The 24,942-nt window shown below is 43.3% G+C and overlaps 1 protein-coding gene across 1 annotated transcript in view; it reads right to left on the bottom strand.

Annotated features, from left to right (window-relative positions):
* The window catches only part of EXT1 (exostosin glycosyltransferase 1), a 283,532-nt gene that overhangs the window by 27,621 nt on the left and 230,969 nt on the right, over nt 1–24,942 (bottom strand). The window contains exons 2-4 of the mRNA XM_006769106.2: nt 7,527–7,620; nt 5,896–6,003; nt 483–602 (exon numbers count right to left, since the gene is read on the bottom strand). Coding sequence (XP_006769169.1) covers nt 483–602; nt 5,896–6,003; nt 7,527–7,620 — 322 coding nt within the window. The remainder of the gene's footprint in view (nt 1–482; nt 603–5,895; nt 6,004–7,526; nt 7,621–24,942) is intronic.

The raw sequence follows: 24,942 nt of genomic DNA, 5'->3' as shown, positions 1-24,942 counted from the left end.
ATCGATGCTGGTTGGGTTGTATCTGTCTTGAGAATTAATTGTGCTGTGCCCCGATGCCGTGGGACTATGGCAGCCGGGAAATCATTCATATTTTTAGAATGGTAGGAGATTTCCCCCAACTTGGTCACTATGTGTTTTCTAAAAGGGCTACAGAACTATGTCTTGAAAGGATGCCAGTAAGTCTGAATGGCAGGAAGGCAGTCATTAGCCACATATCCCTGAAATGAGGAAAGACAGAGCCGATCTCTGTGTCAGGAGTGTAATTCTCCTCATGTCAGTATCCCCCTGGGTTTGTCAGAAATGGAGTTATCTGCTTGGGCATGGCAGAGCAGGTAAGAAAAGAGTTAACTGTCATAATCCAAGCACAGAAAATTCGGTTTTGCCCCATTTGACCAATAGCACATCACCAGTAGCAAAACAGAAGGCCAAGAGAAGCGTATAAAGGGCCGTTATTCATCAGAGAGCCAAGTGGTCCCACTTACCTCTAGTGTAGTTAATACAATCTTCTCAACTGAAGAAAAATAAGCCTCCCACAAGAATTGTGTCTGCTGTCTAAGTGCTAGGATTTTATCCTGATGAATAGACCTGATTGTAGAAGGAATCTGTAACACAAGGTGAACACATAATAACTGTAAGTGGAAAACAATGTGATGATGCCATTGGATCGAATAACCCACTTGGGCTTTTTAGTCTTTATAGCATTCAGCTTCTAGCATATAGATCTGCTAAAAGTCGCCAACCTCTAGGTTACAATACCCTGAAAAGGTGTCAGGTACAAAACAGCACTTACTGGGCATCAGCTTTAATAAGGACCTTGAATTAATGAAAGATTAGAGTTCTCCTCTAAGACTCAGAAGCAGGTTATCAGCCGTGTAGGATGTTCTTACAGTAGCAGTCACTGTTTTCTCCTCTGAGTCCCACAGATCCGTGATCTTGCACGTGGACAACCAAACTTTACAGAGAAGGAGCTACAGGACTTGGGGAAAGGATGAAAGGCTTCATCCCCCAAACCCTTTTGAGACATGCCATGCCAGGGAAACAAATTATCTACTCAAGGCTTTTTTGTGTGTTATTTTTTAAATATTTATTGTTGAAAGTATTACATATGTCCCCTTTTTCCCCCACTGACCTCTCTTTTTCCAAATATATATATATATATTATTGAAAAGGAGAGGGAGAGAAAGATAGAAACATCAATGATGAGAATCATTGATTGGCTGCTTCCTTCCTGCACACCACCCAATGGGGATCGAGCCCATCGAGCCCGCAAGCAACTGGGGCATGTGCCTTGACCAGGAATTGAGCCGTGACCTCCTGGTTTTCATAGATCGACACGGAACTACTGAGCCACGAGCCCTGGGCTACTCAAGGGCTTTTTAGGGAATGTCTCTGAGCCTCTCCAATGAACCTGAAGCTGGGATTAGTCAATTCTATGTGCACACGCCCCCGACCTCACCCTGAGAGCTGTTCTGCTCCTCAGACCTCTTTTTGGCTCCAGGACTTACCCCAACCCAATCTAACGTAAGCTATCCAACATCGTGTATGTTTAGTCATCACTGCTCTCTACCACACCACACAATTTTAAAACGAGGAATCTATGTCCTGTCCATACTGCTGCACATGTTAAGGCAGGAGAGTGGCTTTTAGGGAGTAGTTATTTAAGAAATAAGAGCTGAATTGAACATGGCCATCTGAAGCCACGACAGGGATATCATTATTTTTACTAGCAGTGCAGCTCATGGGTAAGCACAGGGACACATAAGTTAGAGTGGAATTCTTGTCTCCACCATTTACTAGCGGTGCTTCCTGGGACAAGTTACTTGATCTCTCATTTATAAAATGGGGATACAGTACTGACATCATAAGGTTGTAACTGAGATCATGTAAGTGCTTAGCACAGGGCCCAGAACACGGAAGCTTAATTAATAGAGCAATAATTACTACTGATGTGATCATTGTTGACATAGGGTGATGACATTCAAAGCTGGACAGACTGCTTAGTGTCTACATGTGCACTTGCTTGAGTCTGGAGTTCTTCTTTGAGTTTCTGGTGAGTTTCCTGGGCTGGCTTCCTATTTGCACATACAGTTTGAGATTTCTTTCATTTATGGAGTCTATACCCTTCGCAGGGGTAGGGAACCTTTTTTTCTGCCAAGGGCCATTTGGATATTTACAACGTCACTTGAGGGTCATACAAAATTACCAACTTAAAAATGAGCCTGCTATATTGGGTCCAACGTTTCATTAGCTCGCCCCTCATGCCTTAGCAGGCCAGACGTTCTCCACCCGTCTTAGAGGCAATTCTTTGTGATTAGGAAGTGCCCTTTTGTGCTCACCTCTTTCTGCATGCTTGCTTCCCTAATGCTTGACTAATCAGCCAGATATGGGGGCCTGGGCTAACGCAGAAATGCTCTGATTGCTGCTTTAATAAGTTACCCATGGCTCTGTGACTAAGACTACCTCTAAGTTTCCACTGGAGGGGAAGGTGGTAGCATTGCTTTTAAGAGAAGCAGTAAAACTGCTTCACAATAAGAACAGATGGATGAGCTGTCAGGGCCACATCCAAAAGAGGATAGCAAATGTGTGCCCCCCAATGTGTATCTGGATGCCCGACACTGAAGAAGCATGGAGGCAGCAGGTAAAGGAGAAACTGACAGACAACTATTAGCCTGAAACCAGCGCTCCAGGTGAAATGGGAGGTACATACCCTTGGAGAAGGTAGAAAAAACCATTCATATCATGAATCCTTGGCAAGTCAAAGCAAATTTATTTTATTTATTTACGAAGAAATTACCTAGATTGCCAAAGAAAGACATGAGAAAAATTACCTTGCTGAATTTTCATAATCAGTCTCTCTTCTAAATGTCAGGGGTATTTTTAAGAGTCTTATAGACCGACTTCACTGTTTCATCATGGTCATGAGGAACCAGTCCATTAGAAAAATGCCGAGCGCTATTGCTATGTAGTCTCCAGGAGACTGGATCGGCTGTGGTTACGATAGGAGAAAGGGAATATCATGGGTAACCTACCAATACACTCCCCTCTTATATAAGCCACATCTTGATGCTCCTACATCAAGTGCAATATATTTTACTTGTTTCTGTGCACTATACAAGTATCTGACTACGCCTGCAAAGTGTTCCGGAAGATAATTCCAATTGACTGAAAAACAACAACAAAAAAACACAAGTTCTAAGGTTTAATGGCATTTGGCTATTGGTTATTAATCTGCTTGTCCTAAGAGGCAGGTATGGAAAAGTGACAAATTAATTCCAATTTGGCCAGATGGTTTGGGAAGCTGCAGAACTCAAAGTCTTAATAAAAGGTCATGTATGGTAACAAAGCTCATGGGATCTACCAAAATAGATATGGAAAAGACACACTGAGCTCTCTTGGTGACAGGATGATGAGAACATATGCAATAAAAACATCCAAGCTGTTCTAAAACAGAAAAAGAAAAATTGTAACATAACAAAAACATTTCCCGGAGCAGACATTTGGGCTTGTTGCCAGCTCTTTAAAACCACTGGCAACGACAGTGCAGTCATTGTTCAATATGGAGGCAGCTGTGCAAAGACAGAACGCATATGAGAGGGGGACTATCAGCATGTTCGGGTGGGTGTGGAATAGAAACCACAATCCAAGCCAAAAAGTTGCTTCAGAAGGTGAAGTACGCATCAACATTGGTGAAATGGTAGGAAATGGACAACCACAATTGAGTATCCTACACTGCTCTCCATGTCAAAGACAAACTACAATTTACTAACATCTAATTCATGGGAATATTGACAGATAAATGGAGAAATTATGGCTCATGTTTTTTACACCCTTGGTTTCCAAAATTTCCTTTAATAAACATGCATTATTTTTCAAAATCATAAAAGGAAAAGGGTACCATGAAAAACAGACATATTTATTACTTTGGGTTAGTTTTTCATGAGTAAATTTTTTAAGTTATCTTAATTGTTTATAATATATATTTTTATTGATTTTTAGAGAGGAAGGGAGAGGAAGAAATAGAAATATCAATGATGACAAAGTATTATTGATCGGTTGCCTCCTGCATACCCCACACTGGGGATCAAGCCTGAAACGTGGGCATGTTCCAAGACTGGGATTCGAACCATGACTCCTGATTCATACGTTGACGCTCAACCACTGAGCCACGCTGGCTAGGCATCCTGAGTAAATATTTTAGACACACACCATCTCTGTGTGGGAAGGACACTTGCTGCTAGACCATGAATGCCTCTTTCGTTTTGTAGATCCCAGAGGCTACTCAGGTCACATTGAATCAAACAGAAGGAATGCTTTGGAAGCAGGGTTTAGCTTGCCTAGTCCATAGTCCTCTCACTTATAAATGTTTCACCTGCTACTTTCAGGAGACTACTGCCTCACTTCACCAGGAGCCAGCAGACTGGCTAGCGGCATCGAAATAGGATCAATGACAGAGTTAGACACTCAATTTTGTGGATATGAAAAAATGCGAGGGTATTTTTAAAAATCATTCTACACATATCTGTGGTAATTCAAGATAAAGTACAGAATGCCACAAAAGGAAAGCATTAAAATATTCTGTAATTTTCAAGAAAGGAGCATGGCAATTTATGTAGAATGTAAATATTATTGCTCAAAGGGGCTATAGATAAATCCTTAGTGACCAATAATTGCTGTTCTCGGATTTCTCTGTGAGTATTGTACCTCCCTCCCAGGTAGCTCTTAAGAAGTTCAAACTTTTATTAGATCCCTTTTCAAAGATTAGTTCACCATATTTATGTGGGTTCATTTCTGGGCTCTGTATTCTGTTCCACTGGTGTGTATGTCTGTCTTTATGCCAGAACCATCTGTTTTGATGTCTGTAGCTTTGTAATATATTTTGAAATTAGGAAGTGTGATTAGGCTATCTGGGGTCTTTTGTGGTTCCATATGAACTTTAGGATTGTTTTCCTATTCTATAAAAGATGCCCCTGAGATTTTGATAGGGGTTGCATTGAATCTGTACATTGCTTTGGGTAATAGGGATGTTTTAACAATATTGTCTTAATTCTGCAATCTATAAACCTTGAGGACATTATGCCAAGTAAAATAAACCAGTCACAGGAAGACAAATACTGCATGATTCCACTTCTATGAGGTATCAAAAAGAGTCAAATTCATAGAATTAAAGAGTAGATTGATGGTTGCCAGGGGCCGGGGGTGGGGAAATGGGGAGTTACTAATTCATGGTGTAAAGTTTCAGTTAAGCAGGATGAAGAAGCTCTAAGGACCTGCTGTACAACAGCAATGCATTATGTACTTCAATATTAAAGACAGGTTTCATATTATATGTTCTTACCACAATGAAATTAAATTTAAAAATCTAGATAACCAAAGATACATATTAAAAAGCATTTTTATTAGAGGCTGCTTTTTCAGCTAGGTATCTTAAAGATAAGGCTCACTCAGGTACCCAGAGTAGATCATTTGAGCAATAATAACACTAATTATGTGAATCAACCCTAGAGACCGCTCTCTTCCTGAAAATTAATCTGAAGGCAAATACAGAAACAGGGGAAAGGAATATGAAGCAGGGCTATGGAACAAGGCCTCTCATATCATTTCTAGAAACTCTAGATATTGAAGGGGCTGGATATACAGCCCTCTTCACCATTAGAGCTCATATCCGTTACCTGTAACTTCTCCTTTTTCTAACATATTCCCCGGACCTGGGCAGATTCTGTGTTGCAAAGTGCACAGTGCCATATTAAATGACTTCATATTCGCCATGACACAGGCCATTTTCTCCTGATAAAAATTTCTTTTATGGAGCTGACCTTTTGGATTCATCTTCTTTGGAAGACTGGATGGGGGCAGCAATAATCCACTGATCTGTTGAAGGCCAAGCCCCTTCCTTACCTGTAATAACAATCTTTCATCGCCAATGACGGCAGCTTGGTTCCAATTAATCACTTCAGAGAATGGCAACTCCCATCCGTTGCTGAGCATCACAGGGACACAGGCAGCCTGTGCAGAGAAGGGGACTTCATGAGTGTGAGGAGAGTGACAGCGGGAAGCGTTCCAATCAGGGGCGAAATCAGTACAAATCCAATCACTGGCATTTCTTACATCGCATGAATCCTGGACTGCTGAGGCCAGAGGACAGTAAGCTTTCATGAGTTGTCAAGTCACATGAAGGTCGTATGTATCCAGCCAAGATTTTAATATCTGCAAGTCTTGCCCTAGAATGCTAAAACCCCATTTCTATTCTAGTACTTGGTTTGGCTGACCTCACTTCCTTGGAGATGACTGGCCTCACTGGAGAAGTTGTACTGATGTAACAAAATCTTTCACCAACAACATCGCAGCATAAAACCAACCTTGGATAGAAACGGTTTTGTCAGAATAACGGCCACCGTCAGCTGCCAGTGGCTTACCCCAGATGTCATGAGCAACAGAGTAGGGTGGGGCTCGGCTTCCTGACAAAGCATTTGTGGACGTAACTACTACAGGGTGTCCACCTTTCCCTTGTTCTGCAAACGTCTGAACCAGAACTTTATTCCCTTCAGTGTGGAGGGACCCAAACCACTGCTTACCAACTGACTACCTGCACAGCGACCCAACAGCCCCAAAACACCGGGCTAATGACAAAATCCTGGGTCCAGATACACATAATCCCAACCAGGGCTCACTGTGCTCCGTCAACACCTTGAGAGGCTACGAGCACACTGTGACCCTGTGCTTCTCAGAACACACTGAGCACTGGATGAGACGCTCAGAGAAGGAAGCTCTGCTGCCGGAGGACAGGGCAGAGTGACGGAAGTCAGGCAGCCGGTGACAAAGCACAGCTTCAGGCAAACTGCAGAGGAGAAAACATGGCAGCAAGGGTGCGAGGACTGGAGGAGGAGGCGGCTGAGGGCGTGCTTTCTGAAGGCTGCAACTTCCAGGTAGAAACATGCATAACAGTCTCAACAACAGTCAGGTTTCTGCAGAGTGCGGTTAACGAGCAGAGACTCCACGCAGGTCTGGAGCTGCAGCCGGGACCTCTGGACGGCAGAGTTGGGAAGTGTGGGGCCCACTGAGCACCACCATGCACCACCCTGCTGGCATTGCTCTCACATTTTAGAGGGCCGGAGCGATGACTGGGAGCGGGGACCGAACAGGCAATTTGATTTTGGTGACTACGACCCGTAAGCCATTTCCACTGCTCTTGAGACTGGCTTCTAGGAAAAGAGCCGAGTCTCTGGGAGGAGCCCAGTGAGGCTGCGTGGCTGCAATCAAATCTGGCCTCTGTTTGAAAGCATGTCCCTGTAGAACCCACCCTCTCCGGTGGTGAAACCCTTTAGTCTTCTCCTGTCCAAAGGCAGGGAGAAATCCGCCTCCTGCCCCCACAGAAGAAAAATCTTGCATGTTTTCTTGGGAAAACAGATCTCAGGTGTTCAAGGCAAATCACGCACTCTGTTTAGATCCCAGGAGAAGTGCTAAGGTTCAACCCATGCAGCGGCCTCCGGTCCTCAGCCCTATTCCGGGGAAGTGTTGGGGTCTCTTACCTGCAGAGCCTCCAGGAACCTGAAGGATCCGAGCCTGCGACCACGAGGAACCAGACAGAAAGTGGCATTGTGCAGCATTTCCCGATAATCATACCTAGAAGGAGAAGAGGAGCAGTCAGCCAACGAAGACCCGTAGGGATGGAGGGATGAATGAGTACCTGTGGATGCACACCTGCACGAAATTCCCAGAGCAACTTGGAGCTACCCCAGGCGGGCAGTTCTCCCTTTTCCATGGGGGCCTGGGGACTGTTGCATGGACAACAAGCTTGAACCTTCATGTTGGACAAAGCTATTAGGGTCTTTTGCAAATAGCCCATTAAGGCAAGTCTGATGGTCCCAGTGATAATCTGGCTTGCTCAGCCTTTGCTTCCAAAATTAGATTTCTGTATCCTGATGAAATGTGCTGTTCCATAAGCTTAAAAAAAAATCTCTGCTAGTTTTTTTTTTTTCTTAATGCCATGTCATTCACCAAACTAAGACTGTTCTTGTTCCTCACCCCACAAAACCATGCTATTAAAACCTACTCAGGAAACCACCATTACAAGCACAAAACAACATTTATTTTCTCCTTCAAGCTGGAGTTTCTACATTTAACCAAGAACATTCAGTTACCCTAGGCCAGCGATTTTCAACCTTTGTCATCTCCTGGCACACATAAAGCTAATTACTAAAATCCTGTGGCACACCAAAAAAGTATTATATTTTTTTTTCTGATTTGAAAAAAAAGGTATAATTTTGATTCATTTACACTGGACAGCTATTGTTGTATTGGCTACTGTCATTTTTTATTTACAAGCTAAGGGAAAAGAGGTCATCACCCCTGACTAAATAAATCATCAGGTATAACATGTTTTAAGTATTCTTGCGACATACTGGTATGTGGCAGCACACCAGTTGAAAATCAATTCCCTAGATAAATACTCCTGTATAAGAGTGGCTAATGTGCCTTACAGGGGAAGGAGCTCGCTTAAGAAATGGGGCAAGAGGAATACCAAGATATAATTATTTCTTCCATACAAATACCATTTAATGGCAAAACACTGGTTTTGCACTTAAAAAAAAAAGCACAATATAGCATGAGTGTCACCTGTCTTTCTGCTGGTGAAGTGCAGGAAAGAGGAGGAGTATTTCATTTTGTTTAGGGTCATTCATTTGAAAGTGATTTCCACAAACACATTCCTAACCACACAGTTCCAGGCTCATCTTGAATTTAAGAAAACCTGGGAAACTAGAGATGGCTCCTGTCCCGTAGGGCCCGGAGTCTCAGAGCTAAGATGAAATCACTCATTTTTCAAGAGCTTCCAATGCTTCGCAGACAGGTGTGACTTTGACAGCAGCATATGTCACCAGCATTTTCTGACTCTAATAGTCTAATTTAATCATAGCCTGAAGGCACTGGATTCTTCCCTCCTCTTTTTGGGATCCTGATATATAAATTTATATTTTTAAAGTCCACATCTATTTTTATATTCTCATACAAACTAGGCGTATGGGAGTAAGCCAATTTTCAATTATAAACCCGTCATTAAGAAGAGACATCATGCAAAGGGCCATTTGCTTAAACAAGCGTGTAGAACTAATTTGCACAAGAAAAGGTCACCGTGAATGGATTAAGATTATCTCAACTGAGAGTAAAATAAAAACCCTTGCTGCATTAATTAAACTGCAAAATAGACTTCAAAGTAGAAAAGAGTTTCAAGAGGGCTCAAATTTAGCTAAATAAGAAAAATATTAAATTCTGATGCTAATGGCTTCTTTTGGTCACCAAATATAGAGGGAAAATTGACAAGTATGTTCAAGTTCAACTGATATAAGGTCTGAATCTCTACCTAATTGATGGAGAAGAGGGAAATATGTACACACATAACACAAATATATGCATAAAGTTTAAACTGCAATTTTTTAGTATAAAAAGGGTCAAATATACTTCAGGCTACCGCAAAGTTTAATAAATGCCAAGAATAGAAAACCCCTGAGGGGCTAGCACTGAAGGTCCTACATCCTTGTCATTAGGCTGCTAAAAATGTAAGACACTATTAAAGTTCTGGATTGTAACAAGTTTCAAAGTTGCCAGGTGCAGAATTTACTTTAGGGAAGGAATGGAGGGAGAGAAAAGGCAGAAAAGTTAGAGGAAAAATTCACCTGGGTGTTAATTTTTAAGTGGTAGGATGGAGTATTTGCTGACATAGCAAATAAAGCTTACGTGATTGAAGCTTGTGTTCCTTCACATAAGAGGTTAACAGAAGATGTGGGGTGAGTATTCTTGCAGAAATCAGGAACCCACTAGGCACATGTAAGATTATGAACACAACACGGGAGCTTTCTGGGCCTCGGTTTTCTCATCTGCCAAGTGAGCCAGCTGGGCTAGATGACTAAAGATTGCTTGACACTCCATTTTCCTTTGTTATGATTGTTAAGGAAGAAAGAAGAATGTCCTTTGGGAACATCCCACTGCTCCAGAGTTTTCCATAACTATTGCATGTACATATATGCCTATATGTATGTAGATGTCTGCTCATGCATACACATGAACAAGTGTATTCATGATGACACACAAAGACACAAACAGTATACATGCATAACTTAAACAATGATTTTCAGATTTCTAATCATGCTCAAACTCTTTTGGGCTCCAGGGACAATGAGCCAGTAAATTATTACTATGTCATCCTAGTAAATGAAGGAGTAATGAAGCTCCAAAAGGGAGGCAGACGATGGATCAAGTTGGGCCACATATGTGTTTGGTGCCCTCCCACTCAGACTTTCTGTGGACCAGGCCCCTCTCCATATTGATGTTCTCACCTGGCCCACACCACCCTCCTGCCAGACTCTTCAACTCACTCGCTTTATCAGTCATTCTTTCAAGAAGTACTATGTTCCAGTGATGCAAATGTTGTGCAGAGATCTTTCTCTAGTTGCTAAACTCATCGAAGAATCACCCAACAACTAGAAAATACTGATGAGAACTTAAGGTGTAAGATCTTCTGGGGATGTTTTCATTACAAAGTAGACTATGAAGACAGGTCCTCCAGCATGACACAGTAAGGAACTCTGGCCATTCTCCCCAGCAAAACAATTTAACTGGTAAAAATCGTTTTTTAAAAATTCATTTGAAGTTTCTGGAAATTGTTCGAAGGACATAATGACAAATAGAAAAACATTCATTCAAGAGAATCTACCAAATCTCAGTAAGAACAGTTGAGTGCCTGGAGCATTTGAGCCAGACCTGACCAACCCCTACCAGTTCTGCCTATAGAAGCTCAGGGGAGTAGAGTCCAGAAGACTGGGCTCCTCTCTCTCCCAAAACCCATCAGGACAGTGAAAACACAACCCATAGACAAGAGAAAATATTTGCACACCATAAATTTGAGAAAAAGCATTTATCAAGAATATGTAAAGAACTCTCCCAAATCAGCAATAAAAAAGACAATCCGATTTTAAAACAAAGGATTTGAATAGATATTGGTCCAAAGAAAATATACAAAGTGCCAATAAGCACATGAAAAAGATACTCAACATCATTAGTCATTAGGGAAGTGGAAATCAAAACTACAATGAGATATCACTTCACACCCACCAGGATGGCTCTAATCAAAAGAACAGATGAGAACAGGTGCTGATGGGGATGCAGAGCAAGTGGAGCCCTGAGACATTGCTGGTGGGAAGCAAAATGGTGCAGCCACTTTGGAAACTAGTTTGGCAGTTTCTTATGAGACTAAAAATGGGCTCAGCACATGACCCAGCGATTGCACAGTTGAGCATTTATCCTAGAGAAATGAAAACTTATCTTCATGCAGAAACTTGTCCATGAATGTTCACAGCAGTTTTATCCTTAATAGCCCCACCTGGAAATCATCCAAATGTCCTTCGATGGGTACATGATTCAACAAACTGTGGTACATCTATAGCCTAGAATACTTCTCAGCAATAAAACAAAATGAACCATTGACATACACAACCAGCTCAAGGAAATTATGCTCAGTTTAAAAGCCAACCTCAAAAGGATATGTACTGCATTATTCCATTTATATAACATTTGTGAAATAAAATAATTAGGGGGCCAAGAAAGAGATTAGTGGCTACCTGCTACCAGTAAATGGGGGTTGGGGAAAAAGATGAGGAGATGACCGGTCAAGTGAGGGGGCAATCCTTTTGAAAGGACTGATTCTCCCCAACAATACTTAAGTTTAGAAATGTGAATCATATAGAAATCATCAACTTCTTAAAAGCAAGAGATATCCTAAGCAAGAAAATAAGTAGATGAGGGAGGCAATTAATCTCAGAGAACTTTCAGCTTTAATTAATAAATGGTTTTGTTACCCTTTTCAGATAGGTATTACATTCCCCACTGTATAGGTGATGACAGAGAGAACAGTTTTCATAAATGATGCAAAGAAAAATGTAATAAAAATGACAGGACCCTGAATTTAATCCTGAAACCAGCACCACCCTATGGCCAAAATAATCTTCCCCTTAAAGTTATATTGAATAATATATGGGATACAACCCATTTAAAATGGGCCATGTAAGAAAACATAATTCAAGACCTTCCCCCTCCATATGAAACACATTTTTGCTGGTAGTAATTCAGTACAATTGGGAAGAGGGGTGGGCAGTGTGCATAGCAGCGTAGGGGTTCTCAAAGTGGGATCCCCCAACCAGTAGCATCATCTGGGAACTTGCTACAAATGTAAATTCTCAGCCTCACCCAGACCTGCTGAATCAGAGAGTCTGGGGGCAGGGCCCAGAATTCTGTGCATTAACAAGCCCTCCAGGTAATTATGATGCGCCCTAAATTCTGAGAACCACTGCCATGATAGTTAAGAGCTTAGTAATTAAAAGCTTAGTGGCTTGGCAGCTTTAGAGACAGCCAAACCTAGGTTCGAATTTCAGCTTTGCTGTTTGCAAGTTGAGTGATCCTGGAAATGTTATTTGTTGAAATCTTATTTTCCCAGTTGGCAAAATGTGAGTAATACTTAATATTGTGAGGATTAAATGACATTTTTAAGTAAAGCCTGGGCTCATTATACGCAATCCATATATGGAAGCTATTATCATCATGGCTGAAGGGTATGCAATAGAATATAATGGAAAACACAGCCAACATGAAGTTAGAAAACCTGGGTGAGGAATTGGGTTTTGTGTCTACCACTTTCGGTGCAAATTGTCTAACATCTCTGAGCTTGAAAACTGTGAAGATCAAATAAGATCATGTCCATGCAGCACATACTGTAATACACTATGCAATCGCAAGTTATTGTGGTAAACTGTATCAGAATGCGGGGAATAAGTACATTTTTAGAACCAGTGCTAATAAACATAAAATAAAGGAACAGATTCCCAAAGACAGAGCCAGGAAGCACTGCGGAGCAGACCCTTTCAAATAAAATGAAAACAGAAGCTGTGAATCACAACAGCTTCTAATCAAAAGGATTTGGGCTTATTATCAAAGCTACATAGATGCGGACGTTGCTGTTGCAGTGCCACAGGTCCCCGTGGCTTCCACAATGCCCGGGTAGCATGCATATTTGCATCTGAGCTGTATTTTACTCATCAGAGAGGATAAGGAAGCAAGTCGTCTACCCTCTCATCTCCGTAGTCACGCGATTCTAGTTTCCTCACGATGTTCTTAGTTTGTCTCCAGTAGTTATTTATAAAGAAACTTTACATCTACGGCTGATCTGCTCCCTCCAGCTACCAGCCTCATAAGTACTTAGCCTTCTTTGCCTGCACCCAGGTTTGAATCACATCCCTTAAGAAAAAGAAAAAGAAAAAGAAAACCAAAACAACACATGACTGCTGTCATTCCACAAAGTGCATGGGGATAAGGGAAATCAAATGAAATCCTTGAGCATTTCCTTGTGCTTTTCCCCATTCCTTCAACAAACATTAGTCAAAAGCCTACCATGTGTCAGGTACCATTCAAGGCAACAGTGAAAAGGCACCTGTTATCAAATGGTTATTATCCAGTGAAGGAAACTGTAGGATGGAGGCATGAGGTGGGGGTTATGCAGGAGAAACAGCAGCCACAGCCTGCCTTTGGTGGGGAGAGTGAGAAGCAGGGATTTCTCCTGGAGGAAGAGAGACTCTAGGCCAGGGGTGGGCACACTTTTGGACTCGAGGGCCACAATGGGTTCTTAAACTGGATCCGAGGGCCGGAACAAAAGCATGCATGGAGTGTTTGTGTGAACTAATATAAATTCAAAGTAAACATCATTACATAAAAGGGTACGGTCTTTTATTTCAATAGTTTTATTCATTTCAAACTGGCCAGATCCGGCCCGCGGGCCGTAGTTTGCCCACGGCTGCTCCAGGGCCTAGAGTCTAGGCTAAGTATTAAAGGAGAAGCAAGAATCAGCCTGGCAATGGGCTAACAGGAGGCAATGGGCATTTCTAAGGGTAGAGATGGTAAGCCAGGAACAGAGGCACCAAAGTGAGAGGGACCACCGAGTCTGGGGTGGGTGGGGATGGGAGGAGAGGGGGATGAGGTTGTTGATAGTGGCCGTACACCACTGAGAAGACTGTGTGTGGTATCTCCTAGAGCTTTGTGTGGGTGGTCATGAGTCACGGAAGGGCTCAAGCAGATATGTTGCCAATGGAAATCCTCAAGACTTGATATAACCGGCTTCACAGGCGAGCACTAAGTTCCAAGTCCAACAACTCAAGTCCAAGCCCAGGAAGGTCACAGCTATGGAATCAGCAGGGCTCCAACTCCAGGCCTTTGCTTTCTACTCCACCATGCTTCTTCCTAGGCCAGCCCACACACGTGCAGTGTCTGTATAAATAACATTTCTTATAAAGTGACATCTTCATCAGTTCACCTAGTTCCAAGTATTAGCAACTTAAAAGGACCCTCTCACCCACTCAAACTCCATGTGTACCAGGAGGTTAATCCAAAAAGATGCCCTGTTATTTACTAGCCATGTTGCCTTAGACTCTTTCTTGACCTCAACACTTAAAATTTCAATTACTTTTTCTGAAAACTAAAAAATCCATGGCATGCAATAATATGAAATTGGCCCAAAGCTCAACTTTGAACTGAGAAACCAGTGAGTGGGAGCCAATACTTCAGCTATAAAATAGGTCTAGCTGGCCACTGTGCTCTCTTTTTGCTGTCTTGTAAGCTACACATGGGGAAGTATAGGCCCTTGTGGTCGTTGAGAATCCACCAGACCCAAGGGGCCTCAGTTTCTTCACGCCATCTACTCACAGTCTTTGCACAGGAATGAACTATTCCATGTTCTGGTGTTGGCTAAATGCAGAGGTGCTATGCTACTGCCTGGTGCTGGGCATGGCTGACCAGATTGGCTACAGTCTCAGGGACATGCAGTGCCCACCGAGGGAAGATGCTCACTATTTGGAGGTGGTGTGAATCCTCATACAGGCGGTTCTTTTAACCTTTGAGCACTGACTGCTGCTGGAACCTCCAGGCACTTGGTCACAGCAAGGATTAGGAATTTATTTTTTTGTGATGCTCCTCAGAATGAGGCTGCCCATCCCAGGGTATCCACTACAAAGAGCAATGCTCAGTGGCCATCAGGGACATTTGTTTCTGTCATATGTGGCTTTCCATACAAGACTCTCCTTTTTACTGGTATGTCCATTGAAAAATCCATTTCAGTATAGTGAAGGGCAAGAGGTAACATTTTGTGGGCTCTGGCTGGGGTTGAGGCCCCGTGGGAGGCACTGACTTCCCATGCATAGGCGCGCGCGCACACACACACACACACACACACACACACACACACTTTCTCTCATTTAAGCCTCACAGCCACACCAGGAGGTAGATACGATTATACCTACTTTTCACAGGAAAGAAAAGAGAGTCAGAAAAATGTTTGGAATCAAACACCCCATCTGAACACACTGGAAATAATCCCTTATGGTGTCAAACTCCCCTACCCCATCTCTACCCTAAACATCTACTCACAGCTTAGAACTTTAAACTTGGACCAGCTGGTCACCTGCAAATAGTAACAAATACAACAGGTACCAGATGCTCTTCATGCTCCAAAGAGGGAGACCATTGCGCATCCCACTCATTAACTAGCAGCTCAATGGCTAACATAGAAAAGCAAGTGAGAAAATGGACAGGCATTAATGACAATAATGATAATAATTCCCCCACACCTACATGTCTCTGGAAGGCGGGGCAGGTGATCCACAACTTGTGCTGGTTATCGCTACAACTACACGTGAAATGCCCCCATTTTACAGACGATAAAGCAAGCAGCAAGGGTGTTGTGGGCTTGTACCAGGAGGGTGGGGTGCACAAGATGCCCTGTAGCTCCCGGATCTGCCTGGTAGGAAGGAGGAACATGGTGCCGGCGAAGGTGAAACGGCAGGTTTCATGCCAGGGGATATTAATTTCAGGGGGGATTGCTGAAGGAGGTGAGGTTAGAACACCAGCCTTTTTAAAAATTAAATGTATTGGGGGCGACATTGGTTAATAAAATCATATAGGTTTCAAGTGCACAATGCTATAATACATCATCTGTATACTGCATTATGTGCCCACCACCCAAGGAACACCAGTTTTTGTACTCAGCAATTCCAAATTTCAAACTGCTCTGAAATAAAAGCAATTCCAGGACATGTGGGTGTACATTCTTTGGCTAGAAATAAGGCATTTCTGAAAATGCTAAATTAAGGGCTACCTGGTTATGGGGCGGAAAGGAGTGACAAGAAAAGAGCCAGCTGCAACAACGGCCTCGGATGTAAAAATGGGTCCAGGAGAGGCACACAAAGGCCCTGGCTGCAGAGCCAAGTGTCCGTGACAGGCCCAAGGGCAGCTAGGAAGCCCGAGGTCATTATCTGGCCATTAACCTTTCACCTGGCTCTGTGCCACAAAGACGGGCCAAGTGGAGCAGGGCCAGGAAGGGCAGACTGAAGCTGGAAAGCCCAGCGCAGGGGCCAGCGGCACGGAGTGTTGATTCTGGGACGCAACTCCTCCTCAGGGACAGGCCAGTCCTGTGAGCAGGCTGTGGCAGGGGCACCCCCTTTCCTTCCCCTCCTGCGCTTCCACTTCTGGTGCCTACGTCTTGGCCAGAGACCCTCTTGTGCTCACTCACCAGACAGGCTGACCTCTCCACTGCTCACTTTCTATCAAGTTGCTGCTTTCTTGTTTCCCTTCCAGACAGCACAGGATCCTACTTGTTGTTGAACCAGAGCCTACCCCAGGGTCTGGCCTATAGTAGCCACTCACAACATAGTTATTCAATGAATGGATGCAAAGTGCTCAGTGCCCACTGGCTTGCATTTAGACTTGGAAACAAGAGGGACCCACCGAAGAGAGGCAAGCCCTTCATTAGAACAACCTATTTAGCTACTAAGAGCATGCCCGGTTCTTGACTATGCCAGGACTTCGTAGGATGAGTTTCACTCCTATAGTCAGGCTGAGCCCAATTTAGAGAATGGAAAATAGTGTCTTTAGGGTGGTGGTGGTGGTGGGGGGGAGTTCTTCCTTTTGTACATTTTCTATCCCTTGGTTTCTGCCTTTATTTCTAAAGGCCTGGCAGACTTAAACATTTCAGCTTGTCTCTGCACACTGATCAGTGTGTGGATAGTGGGAAATTTGTGTTTCACCAGTCCTGGCATTTCAGGCATACCTTGGAGATAGTGTGGCCCAGTTCCAGACCACTGCACTGCAGTGAGTATAGCAATAAAGAGAGTCATAATCTTTTTGCTGGTGGAGGATCTTGTCTTCAATTTGTGAAAAGGCACCATCTGTGAAGCACAACAAGTGAAGTGCTATAAAACGAGGTATGCCTGTAATTCCAAACCAAGGTGAATGTATGCACAGGGCTATTCAAACCAAACCTTCTCCAGGCCTTCCTCCATGTCTGAGGTGGAGAGGAAAAACCAAAATTGCAGAACCTTCACCTGGTTTCTATAGTGACAAACAATGCATTGGTCCAAAGGCACTGACTCTCTACACCCAAAGAAAACTGGGCCCACCCAATGTTTTGATCACTTGCCTTGTTGAGCCAAGACATTCTTGCCTGCACAGCCAGCCTTGGTCAGCCCTGGGTTTAGGAGAATGTTTGGAATTCCTAGTGGCTGTTCCCCTCACCAGAGGCGGCACTATGCAGAGGCTGGCCAGTGGTGGATCTGACATGCCCAGCATTCTTCATCAGTGCTTAAGCCTCTTGTCTGGTCCTTGCACTCAAGTGATTATAAAATACCTTGAGAACCCAATTACAGTTAATGAAATGATGGCTGGTTCAGTTAACCTCACTGTCGCGTCTCCTCTTCTGTTTTTGCCACTCCTAGGATCCACCTTCTGACTTTGACAGTCAGGGCCAGCTCACCCCTGAGCCTTCTGCACTGAACAAGCAAATGAGATCTCAGAATTCTGTGTAGGCAGAGATGGTACAAACCACCCCCCACCCCCGCCCCCAGCAAAAAAAAAGAAAAAGAAAGATAGGACACCAACATAATACAAAAGCTGGATGAAGCTAGCTATCTGTGGACAGTCTAATCTTTCCCACCTGGGCACGTGAATGTATAAATGTACAGTGTGTATGCGTGTTCATGGGACATAAAAATTTGTGTATGGTTAACGACCTAATTGTTCATTTCCCAGATCAGCCTCCCATGAGGGTTTGGTCATGGAGACTGGGAAGGTCCAGAAATCTGCCGTTTCCTTTGGTAGAAGCACAGTGGTGCCCAGGGGAGTCTATGAAGCTCTGAGTCACCTCTCCCTCCTCTTCAGCTGTTCTGCTCAGCACACTTCCCCTAGGGAAGCAGCTAAGCAGCTAGCCAGCTCCTAGGTGGCCTCATTTTGGGAAGAAGCTGTGGGACAAAGGGAAACATTAAGCATGTGATAGGGGAGAGGTAGACCAGGTGTCCCTTAAGATGCCTTTATGCCCTGATATTTGCTCACTGGACCAATAAATTTTGAGTACTGGGAAACAAAAATGCAAACACCTAATGGTTTTTACCATTGCATGGGAATCAATGTCTCCTCACGCCCTTCCCTGTATCTCCTAATTCTACTTATTTCCTAATTCTACTCCCGTGGGTCTACTCCCATGAGCCGAGCAACAAGAAGTATACTCTGGTTCATATGTTTCAGGTTCAGTCTTTATAGGTTCAACCCATTTTCCAAAGAGCAACCACAGATAACTTCACAGTGTTCCCTCCCAGGCTGAAAACACTCCAATGGCTCCTCAAGGTGCTTAGAATAGTCACACCTCCGTCCAACAGGCCCCTTGAGAGTAGCTCTACCCACAGCTCTGACTGGCCCCTCCTCACTCACCATCTACAACTACCCTGGCCTTTTCTCGGTGTCTCAGCACACCACACTCATTACCATCTCCTGGACTTGGACTTGCTATGCCCTCTGCCTGGAACATTCTTCTCCCAAATCTCCCTCAGGAGGCATATCGGCACTCCTCAGAGACACTCTCACAGTCCATGCTGTGTTTCCAGCAATCATTGCCCTGTCCTAGGATCTACTACTGTCTGAATTCACACACACATTTGTTTGACTGGCTCACTGTCTTTCTCTCGAAATATAATGTATACTCCAAGAGGGCAGGAGCTTACCTGTTCTCACTCACCACTGTGAGGGCAGGAGCTTACCTGTTCTCACTCACCACTGTGGCCCCAGCTCCTAGTCCTGTGCTTGGACCGTACACAGTAATCTTAAGAAATGTTTGTTGAATGAATGCCAGATCTCCTCCTCATTCTTCAGGGAGGAATACCTATGAGATGGTAATGCCCAAGTTGCTGGCCATGTTTGCAAAGATAATTCATAGGATGCATTTCTAAATTGTTATAGAAATATCCTCTCCCATCGTTGTTTTAGGCAATACCAGCCTTATTTCTCTAGTCAACGCTAAGATTCGTCAACTTCTCCAAATGCCATCTGCTAGGAAAGCCAAGATCCCATTAAAAATGTCTTTAGAAAAAAAAACTGTAAAGAATGTCTTTAGGAGATTTATATGTAGAGTGATAAGATGAAACCTATACAAACTAATGTCTAGGAAATATACTTTCTGGTCGTGACTTTGTCATAAACTGATTTTAAGTGAGGCCCTTTGGGCCTGAATCCATGCTCATTTATAAAATGGGAAATCATAGTAGCTGTGCCCACCTAATGAGGTCCACTGAGGATCTAACGAGACGGCATACCTGAGAGCATTATGCAAACTAAAGCACGTCTGAAAATCAGGAAGGACAAGGCAAACATTTTCTTGGAATGATCTTTGTATATAATGAGGCAAAATGTAGAGAACGTGGAAGGCCTGGCATTATTTGTTTCTTTTTCTCTTTTTTGAGCCCCAAATTGTTATGGCCTCTACCCCAATCCACCCAATGCTTCAGAAGTGCAGATCATCTTCCAAAAGAAGCATCTGGAATAGCTAATTTGTTACCGAAGCCAATGGTTAAACACACACGATCCCGTGGGCCTGAAAGGCTGGCCACGATTTCCAGTCTCCCACTGTTAGTTTTCAGCTATTACCCAGTCAGTCTGTTTTAAGGGTTTGAATTTGTAATGAAGATGGCTCAGAACTCTTGGCTACAGAGCCCTTAGAGAGAGAGAGAGAGAGAGAGAGAGAGAGAGAGAGAGCGTAATTCTGTCACACAGAACGTCTTGTTGCTTGGTTTCCATTAAGGTATCCTGGCTTTTACATAAACTGTCAAGTAAAACTTGGCATCGAAACACAAAGTGAGTAACTTTCTTTGTAGAGGCACTGACAGCTCAGCTGTGTGTCAGATACACAGCTGCTAAGACTCTGCTCAAAAGACGACTGCGTCCTCTCAGGGAGCTGGTACCACACGATGCCTTTACTTGGGATGAAGTCAAAGCAAAACGTAGGGATGATCTTCTTGGAAAGTTAACCCCACAATGCCAATCAACTCCATCCCTCTCCATGACTGTTGGTTTTGGAATTTAAAAAGTTTTGGAGGTGCGAAAACATAATTGGAAAATTCTTTCCCCTGCTTAAAGGGCTAATTGATTTCACAGGTGTTTAATTATCATTTGCTGTGGGATAATACCTTGTAGTGTCATAAAAAATGGATTTAATTTTCAAGTGCTTGCAAACCATTGCCAAAGCCCAGTTAGAGCTAAAGCTAGATGATTATTCTATAAATCAAACACACCGCCTCCTTTCTTTGAAATTTTTAATACTTGGGGATAATGCTATCTGACAACCTTGAAACTAACATGAAAAGGGTTTTCCTGCCAAGCACCAAAAGGCAGCCACTGGAGCATTTTGGGACGTTTGGTTCATTACCAGTGACTCAGGCAGCCTCAGGACAGCGCCTGTGGGCTTCCCAAACATGCCAAGAGGGAGGGCATGGTGTGTCAGGACACCGTATCTTTACCGAGATCAAATGGCCATATGCCCAATAATATCCACAGGAAAACAGAAATGAAACCCATCTACCCTTAGCACAAAACCTGCCTCAAAGTGACTGTAACTCTCGGAGCCCAAACTAAAAGGCCTGGAATGTGGAAAGTGAAGGTTCTTCAACTTGATCAATGAATATTTTCCTGTCTTATGATTAAGATACAACCCTTGTGCTTTTGGTCATAACAAAGGACAGAAATCATGAAATAAAAAAAAATGTGACAGCTAGAAGGCACCACAGAAGAAAAAAGCAAATCGAGGAGAGGTCAAGTAATCTGCCCAAGGAAGATAAGCACCATATGATCTCACTTAGATGTGGAATCTAATGAACAAAATAAACTAACAAACAAGATAGAAACAGACTCAGGGATTAAGCAAACAAAAAACAGAGACACACTTTGGTGATTACCAGGGAGAAAGGGTAGTGGAGGAGGTAAAAAGGGTAAAGCGGGGGATTAATGTGATGGAAGGAGACTTAACTTGGGGTGGTGAACACACAATACTATATACAGGTGATGCATTATAGAACTGTACACAAGAAACCTATATAATCTCATTAACCAATGCCAACCAAATAAATTCAATAAAAATAAAAAGGTATATATATTTAAAAGGATAGTACTGAGCAAGCAGAAAAAGGAAGAGACAGCTTGAAAATAGATTTAGAGACCTATTCTCATCCAAAATCTAAAAATAAAAGAAAAAAAATAATTTTAAGGCAAAAAGGGGGGGGGGAGGTTTCATTTTGCAAGAAGAGTGGCTATTTCAACAGAGCCCAGTTTCTGTGGAAGTGCTTAAGCTGCCTCAAGTAACCATATGGGGGTTTTAGTTGGTGCCACGTCTCAGATTTTTTTCTCTGATTTTTATTCTGAAGCTGCAGAAGCCATAACACCTTCCATTAGATTAAGCGTGCGTAAATGGTCTAAGAGTGCAGGGAATCGGCTGGGCACACACACTGCCAGCACGATGCCATTTATTTATGCCTGCGTATGGAGTGTGCACACTCCTCCAGTCACCGTACAGTGTGAATTCCCAGCAGTTCCAGTTGGCCTTTGCAGTACTGGTTAAGGTATCATAACGCAAGACGCAGTACAATTGGTGCCATTCCTGGACCCGGTGTTTGTTTGGGTCCTCATAGTGGAAGTCTGAGTCAAAGGCATGTGGGCAGAAAGGGCAGGTGGAAATGTAGGTCCCAGTGTAATCTGAAAGGGATGGGCGAAGAAACATTCATAGGGACTAGCTTGGGATTGCAACAGAAACTCCTGCCATCAATAAAAAATGGTGATAAAAATTACAACTAACATTCATTGTGAGTTTATTACATGCCCAACTGTCTGCAAAGCGCCCTATATCTGTTTGGCCATTTGACTTCCCAACAACCTTATGAGGTAGGTAGTATAATGGCTCCTACTTTATGGAAGAGAAAAATGGAGGATTATAGCTAATGTATCTAAAGTCACTTACTAAGTGGCTGGTGAGGTGGTGTACAGTATGCACACTGCCTCCCTTCTCAGTGCTTCTTGGAGATGTCCCATGGACTAGCTAAGCAAGCTCTGTGTAGAGAGACACCATGAGAACTATTATGGAATCTACTGGACTGATTTATGGTCTTCTATCCAGAGATACGCCTGGCACTGCATCAGACCTTTTATCTGGCTCTGAATTAGGGATGATGTCCTCTCCAAGGTCACCCCCCATCTGATGTATTACTCCAGGTCCTAGGGAGTAGGCAGGTGAGAAACAAATGGCTGTCCATTTGCTATATTTTACCCCAGACAGGACCACTTTTGGAACCCAGAAACCTCAAGGCCTCTTCCTAAGAGCTTATACAATTTTTACTTTCCCAATCCATGGTAGGGCTTTGGTATCAAGACCCACAACATACCATTTAGTTACCTAATAAACTTGTGTGGGGCCCCTACTATGTGCACGGGTCCCTACGGCCATATAAACATGATAGGGGAGAGACACAAAATAAATGCTGTAGGTGACACTGACATTTCATCTCCTCATTCACTTCCTCATTGATCCACTCTACCAATGATACTTATTGTGAACCTCTTTAAGTACCAGGCATGCTATCATCAGAAGCGGGGAATACACGGTGCGCGAAAATTCATCACCGCCATCACATTTGCTTACCTTATGGAATTTATAGTCTTATTGGAGAGAACGGCATTAAATAATTGGTCGTAATAAAATCAACAGCTGTGGTGAGTTTCCAAGGAGAGACTAACGGTTCTATAAGAGCACATGAAAGAGAAATTTGACCTTGTCAGGAGGAAGGATTAGCTGAGACCCGAAGGATCCGTCAGGGTCCAGCATGACTCGGGGTGGAGATGAAGTACTGAGAGCAGAGTTGACAGCAAGCTGTCCAAGCCCATCAGCACAGCCTTGGTGCGGAGCCATCAAGAAATTTAAAATACATTTGGGCAAGCAAAATACATATACCAGTCATCTCAAGTCAAACATATCTTGCTGTGATGTGGGCAAGATCCATGGGATATCATGTAAAACAAAGGTTGGGCCTCTTGCTGCCTGGAAAAATGAATGTGGTTCAAGACTGGATGTCTGGGCAGATGAGCACTTTCTGTTCAACACGTTGATCATATCAGAACTTTCTAGATGACACACAGGCTGCTAGGCTATAGCCAACAGGCAAGATACCTTAGCCCATGTTACAAATAGAAAAGCTATGGCAAAAAAGAGACTTCACATCTTCCTCTGAGCTCACGAAAGACGCTTCCGATTGCTCAGTTCATTGTCCCTGCTCATCCCCTAGGACCTGCCAACGCACCTACTCAGCATTTATTTATGAGCCCCTCTCGTGTTGTCACAGTTCTCCAGGCTCTGCAGAGATGCTGCTAGTCCCTAAATAATCATATTTTCACAGTAATTAAAAGCCAAATCCCCAGCTCCCAAAATGCTATGAGCAGCTTGAATGCCTGTATTCTGCCCTAACATTGAGCATCTCTAGGGTGAAGAAAAATCATGAGAGAAGAGACTGAAATGACTTAATTGCAGAGCGGCAGCCTTGCATCGAAGCAGAAGTGGACGGAGAGGAGGGGGAGCAGGAGCCTGTGGTGCGATGGCACGCTCAGGGGGAGCCCAGGCCCTGGCTTCTGCCCGGTCTCAGATACTGATCACTGAGGGGCCCGGCCTGGGGCCCGCAGGCCAGGACAGGCCCCAGGAAGGTACCTTTGTGCTGCAGCGATAAGTCCTTCCCACTGACGTTAATGGTCCTTAAGGTAAGAGGGTGAAGAGGGAATTTCAGCTATTAAGGCATTAGTTTAAATTGGAGTCAAGAACGAAAGAACAGCTACAACTGGGATTTGCCCAACAAAGACACTGTTTTCATCCATCTGCCTCCTCAACTAATTTAGGGATTACAGGACCTACCCCAAACCTCTGATCCAGCAAAATAAAGATCATATTGTGAAGTCACACCAGCCCAAACAGTCACCTGTATTTTTAAAGCTGCTAATCCCTTGCAGCGGTTTTCAACCTGTGGGTCTCAAACAATGAAAATATATCCTGCATATCAGATATTTACATTACGATTCATAACAGTAGCAAAATTACAGTTATGAAGTAGCAATGAAAATAATTTTATGGTTGGGGGTCACCACAACATGAGGAACTGTATTAAAGGGTCGCGGCATTAGGAAGGTTGAGAACCACTGCAGGGGAACAAAATTGGAAGAAAAGGCTGGGTGTGTGTGTGTGTTTGGGGGGAGGGGGAGGGAGTGGATATCATTTAAACATTACAAAACACATAATTTTCCATTGTTTAAATCAAAGTCCTTCCTAGAATAAAAATTTTAAAAAAAACACGATAGTAAGAGTCCAAGAAAAGGTTCCTAGCAAAAAATATACTTATAACATAACACCTTCACATGTAGAAGTAACAGTAATATCAATGTGACAAGCACTACAATTCCTAGCTCACTCATATGCTCACCACCCTACTACCTGCTCTACACAGGGTGAGACAACCTAAGGTCACAATCTGGGGTAAGTACCACTGTCCCATTTTATTTTATTTTATTTTC

This window comes from Myotis davidii, unplaced genomic scaffold, assembly GCF_000327345.1.
Source record: "Myotis davidii unplaced genomic scaffold, ASM32734v1 scaffold1, whole genome shotgun sequence".
In the NCBI taxonomy this organism is placed as follows: domain Eukaryota; kingdom Metazoa; phylum Chordata; class Mammalia; order Chiroptera; family Vespertilionidae; genus Myotis; species Myotis davidii.
The sequence above is the reverse complement of the archived record's forward strand: the minus strand, read 5'-3'. Positions and strand labels throughout refer to the sequence as shown.